At 39.2% G+C, this 6,000-nt stretch overlaps 1 protein-coding gene across 1 annotated transcript in view; it reads left to right on the top strand.

Annotated features, from left to right (window-relative positions):
• The window catches only part of LOC101597900 (AGBL carboxypeptidase 3), a 55,647-nt gene extending 52,052 nt beyond the window's left edge, over window positions 1-3,595 (top strand). The window contains exon 9 of the mRNA XM_045160077.1: window positions 3,187-3,595. Coding sequence (XP_045016012.1) covers window positions 3,187-3,595 — 409 coding nt within the window. The remainder of the gene's footprint in view (window positions 1-3,186) is intronic.
• Window positions 3,596-6,000: the final 2,405 nt, after the last annotated feature.

Below are 6,000 nucleotides of genomic sequence, written 5' to 3' on the forward strand. Positions count from 1 at the left end.
CGTGCCCATTCTCTCTATATATATCTGCCTCTTTCTCTCTCTGTCTGTCGCCCTCAAATAAAGAAAAGTAAAAAAAAAAAAAAAAAATTTAAAAAAAAAAGGTTTTTCACAGCAAAGGACACAGTTCTTCAAGTGAACAGACAGCCTACAGAATATCAGAAAATTTCTGCTAGCTATACATTTGCCAGATTAACATCAAGAACATACAGAGGCCTCAAAAACCTACCAAACAGGCTGGAGAGATGGCTTAGCAGTTAAGCCCTTGCCTGTGAAGCCTAAAGACCCCAGTTCAAGACTCAAGTCCCCAGGACCCACGTTAGCCAGATGCACAAGGGGGCACATGCGTCTGGAGTTCGTTTGCAGTGGCTGGAAGCCCTGGCACGCCCATTCTCTCTCTTTCTCTCTCACTCTCAAATAAATAAATAAAAATGAACAAAAAAATTTTTTAAATAAAACCTTTAAAAACCTACCAAACAACCCATTCAGTCAGTATATGGGCTATTGAAACGAGTGAAATAGATCTCAAACAGTGAAATACAAATAGCCAATAAACATGAAAAATGTTCATCATGTCAGAGCATCCAAATAAAAACCACATTGAGTTTCAGTCTCACCTCAATCAGAATGGCAGCCATCAAGAAGACAAATAACAGGGCTGGAGAGATGGCTTAGCAGTTGAGACACTTGTCTGAAGCCTAAGGACCCAGGTTCAATTCTCTAGGTCCCATGTAAGCCAGATGCACAAGGTGGCACATGTGCCTGGAGTTTGTTTTCAGTGGCTAGAAGCCCTGGCATACCCATTCATATTCATTCTCTCTCTCTCTCTCTCTCCATATATATATACATATATATATATATATATATATATATATATATATATATATATATATATATATATATATATATATATCATACACACACACACACACACACACATATATTTCCCCCCTGTCTCTAATAAGTAAAAATAAAAACTTTTTTAAAAAGACATATAACAAATGTTGATGAGAATGTTGACAAGCCACTGGTGTAAATGTAAACTAGTCTATCCACTATGAAAACCAGAATGAAGGTTTCTCAAAAAACTAAAAATAGATCTACCATATGATCCAGCTAAAACACTCCTGGGTTTTTACCCAAATGACTACAAGTCAACATATCACAGAGATATTTGTATATCAATTCTTATTGCAGCACTATCCACAACAGTTAAGTTATAGAACCAACCTAAGTCTCCATCAAAAAAGAACTGTAAAGGAAATATACTATACATACACAATGGAATTTTGTTTATCCTTAAAGAATAATTACGTTATGCCATTTTCAGGAAAGTGGACCCAACTGGAGATAAAGGAAATCAAGTCAGTCTCAGAAAGTCAAATGTCACATGTTTTCTCACACTTGTGGGTTCAAAACTTTATGGATTCATAAAATCCTATATGTATAAATGACTGAACAAAGAGGCAAAACTACCTAGGGAAAATGAAGGGAACTAATGGGAGGAAATGTTTAAATGAAGGAGAGTGGCAGGATATGAAAGAAATATGCTCAAGGTACAAAATGTATTTGCATGAAAATGGCCAAATGTATCTGGGCATGGTGATGCACACCTTTAATCCAAGAACTCAGGAGGCAAAGGCAGAAGTATCACCAAGAGTTCGAGGCCACCCTGAGACTACATAGTGAATTCCAGGTCAGCCTGGGCTACAGTAAGACTCTGCCTCAAAAAAAAAAAAAAAAATGGCCAAATGTAAGCAGTATAATAAAAATGACATAAGCTCACACAAGTGCAATAGTGGCACACAGCCATGGTGGGTAACTAACTACTCTTGGATTGGCTAACAGATCTGCTCAGTGGAAAGGAACCCATATCTGGAACTGGGAAACAAGTCAGAATCATATCCAGATAATGAGTTCACTCTCCAATATCAAGCTCTCACCAATCTTGGGCTACAAGAGGGCCTTCACCCATTAAATTCTCTCTAAACTAACAATGGTTATTCCGTTTAACCTGTGCTGACCTCACTCTCCATTAGAGAATCTGCTTCTCTTTTTCAAATGGAAGCAGGACCTGAGGAGAGAAACATCCCATCACACTTTACCAGGGCCCCGGCTGAAACCATAGAGTAATTGGGGAAATGAGCAAGAGTGCTGCTTTTTAGGTGAACCTGATATCAGAACAAGGGTAAAGGAGATAGACCCTAAAAGCCCATCACTGAAGGAGACCTAAAATGAGCCCAACATGGCTCAGGGAACTTCACAGATGAGGGGCAGAAAAATTGCTAGAGCCACAAGTTAGGACATTATGTACAGAGACATTGCCTCTTCCCAATCAATAATGGCTACCCCCACAATGCATGACCCAAAATCCCCATGGGAATATCCAGCATCCTTGACACGGAGGGTCTCTTTGGCGGGGAGGGGATCAGGGATAAGGGTAAGGATGGTACCAACATGTGTTGTTTACATACTAAGTATGTCCATAACTAATAAAAAAAAAACTGTCAGCTATAATAAACCTTTTTCTTCCTTAAAAATAAATAAACAAAAGCAAAACAAAGCACAGGGCTGGAGACATCTCTTAGCACTTGAGGTGCTTGCCTGAAAGCCTAAGGACTCATATTCAACTCTTCAGATTCCACATAAGCCAGACACATAGGTCACGCAAGCACACAAGGTGGCACATGCACCTGGAGTTCAATTGCAGTGGCTGAGGCCCCGACGTGCCAATTCTCTCTTTTACTCTCTCACTTTCTTGTTCTCTCACATAAAAAAGGGGGGGCCAGCCTACTGGGCTTGCCTCAAAAAAAAAAGTTTTAAAAAAATTGTATAGCACAGATGTTATCTAATCTAGGAAATCAGAGTGATCCTTTAGGACAGAGTGGAATATTAGAGATACTGTCACTCTACCTCATCTAGATGTATAGGTAAAGAGGTGACTTCTGAAGTGGCTCTCATCTCAGGAAAGCTAGGATCCCCTTGGCATTGAGAATTATAAGAATGGAGCAGTGCTTTAAGAAAATCATGGTCAGAGATGAAGATTTAGTCTTGGATCATTCTCATAAAGATGATGGTGAAGGGGCGATTAGTGAAGGAAATTTTATGATTTGTATTATGACAATAAACCTAGGACCACAAAGTAAGTATGCACTGGGCAAAAACTCACACATTCCGTTTCTTTTCTAGACCAAATTCATCTGCTTCCATAAATGGACAAAGATACAGCACATCTTGGACACCACCCTCCTTTAAAACCAAAATGAATCTTGGGACAAATGCTTCAGAATGGTTCCAGTCTGTGCCGCAGAGGTCATTTGAAAGTTTGTCACCTCTGCAAGATCCCAAGAAGAGGAAAAAACATTCTCAGAACTTAACCAAAAAGACTGAAGATACGAAGCCTCTGTGCAACAAATGGGAAACTATTCCCTCAAGTTCTGAAGGGAATGCTGTAAAAGATAAGAGTCTTCATGCTGAAGACCCCAACCTGACAAGCTGTAAGCAGATAGTTCACCATGCAGCTGAAAACAAGGGCGAGAAACCAAAGACGAATGGCAGACAACTCACCTCCCATCTGAAGCCCCAAAGAGACAGTTAATCTAGCTGTATGTTGCTCTGAAAACTGTGACTGAAAAATGAGATATACTGACATAGTAAAAAAGAAAAACAAAAGCTCCCTTTCCCTATCCCTCCCACATCACATGCATATGCAGATACTAAACAACAAATTCTACATATCTCCCTTAGTAGAAACATCTTTTGGAGATTAGAGAAATGTAGAAAAAATACAGAAAAGTTAAAAAGCATATTTATATTTAATTTGTATTACCACGGAAAAGAATTTTAAACTTTTGATTTCTTCTAAAATTCCTTATGCATACACCACCAGAAAACTAAATCTCAAGAGAAATTACATATATTATTACTGATTGTAGCCTATCTAGCAGTCACTTTGATGAATTTACCAAGCAAACATCATTTCTTCTATTTCTGTTATATGGTTGATATGCTAGGAACTTACTGGTGATATAAGTGACATTTCTTCTCACTAGAAAAATTTCATATAATTGTTCCCATAAAACATCATGACAGGGCTGGAGGGATGGCTTAGCAATTAAGGCATTTGCCTACAAAGCCAAAGGACCCAGGTTCAATTCCCCAGGACCCATGTTAGCCAGATGCACAAGAGGGGCACACACATCTGGAGTTTGTTTGCAGTGGCTGGAGGTCCTGGAATGCCCATTCTCTATCTCTCTCATTCTCTCTCTTTCTCTCTCTCCCCACCCCATCTCAAATAAATAAATAAATATATATATATATTTTTTAAAAAGATTTAAAAAAATCATGACAGGGCTGGAGAAATGGCTTAGCAGTTAAGGCCCTTGCCTGTGAAGCCTAAGGATCCAGATTCAATTCCCCAGAACCCATGGAAGCCAGATGATGAACATGGTGGCACATGTGTCTGGAGTTCATTTGCAGTGGCTAGAGGTGCTGGTGCAGCCATTCTTCCTCTCTCCTCTCTCAAAAAAATAAATAAAAAGTAAACACAACTTTACAGCAAGAGAGGGTGTACCCACCTGTAATCTCAGCACATAGGATACAGAGGCAGGAAGATCAGAAGTTCAAGGCCAGCCTTGGCCACATTTCAAAAGCTAAAATTAAGATGATAACAATGATTGATGAATAAGAATGTAAAGTCAAATTCTAATTTGTGCACCTTCAACCACTAAAGAAAAAGTCACATATTAAAAGATGCTAATTGCAAACCAGGCATGATGGTACATGCCTTTAATCCCAGTACTCGGGAGGCAGAGGTAGGAGAATCGCTGTAAGTTCAAAGCCAGACTGGAACTACAAAGTGACTTCCAGGTCAATCTGGGCTAGAGTGACACACTATTGTTCAAAAAAGGAAATTTCTAATTTCATAGACCCAAATGTGGCACCAGATGGCACTGAAATTCTTAGATTATGGTTTAAATGTCATTTTACCTCTCCTCATTAAGCAAAGGTGTAAAAATGATCAGAAGTACAGCTTCTAGAGTTGGCACATATAGACAGCCAGTCATTTATTCATATGGATGCTAATCCCAGCCACTTGGGACATTGACTCAGGAAGATCACAAGTTCAAGGTCAGCCTGGGCAAGTTAGACCTTGTAACAAAAGAAAAAGTAAAAAGAGGGCTAAGGAATGTAGCTCAGTGGTAGAGAACTTACCTGGCATCTGGTTGACCCTAGGTTCAATCTCAATACCATAAAAAAGTAACTAAGTAAACAGAATAGACCAAGTAAGGCACTGAGCACCTGGAGCATCCCTGGAAACACATGTAAAGGAATAGATGTGTTGTATGTGGACAACATAAACCAAATGAGTATAGGAAGGGAGAAAACACAGCCAGGCCAAGACATACAAGTCACAAGCCTAATCAGGGTAGGTAGGATAGGACCACGATGATATCTGCCCATGCTGAAAGCTTAATGAGAGCTTGTTGCAATGTTTTAAAATTATTTTTAAGGACTTTTGACCATATGTTTCCTCAGGAATATTTAATATCTGATAAAAAAAAATAGCTTTCTTCTTAGTAAAATATATTAGAGGATATATCCTGGTCTTCAGCAAAGTCTGCAACTTTTTGGCCCAAAACTCTCATCTTCAGTAGCTAACCTTATGACGGAGTGAGCAGTCAAAATTCAGTTTGTCCTTATTCTCATCAACCAGGGGTGAAAGGCATATACTTTGGAGAAATCTAGATTGATTAATTTATTTGTTTGTTTGTTTATTTGAGAGAGAGAGAATGGGAACATCAGGGCTTCTAGCTACTTCAGATGAACTCCAGATGCCTGTGCCACCTTGTGCATTTGGCTTTATGTGGGTACTGGGGAACTGAACCTGGGTCCTTTGGCTTTCCTTGCAAGTGCCTTAACCACTAAGAAATCTCTCTAGCCCCTACATTTTTAATTCAGTGAAAAGTCACTTGAAACCTCAACTGTCTGGAGTTGAACATC

This window comes from Jaculus jaculus, chromosome 10, assembly GCF_020740685.1.
Source record: "Jaculus jaculus isolate mJacJac1 chromosome 10, mJacJac1.mat.Y.cur, whole genome shotgun sequence".
Lineage (NCBI taxonomy): Eukaryota > Metazoa > Chordata > Mammalia > Rodentia > Dipodidae > Jaculus > Jaculus jaculus.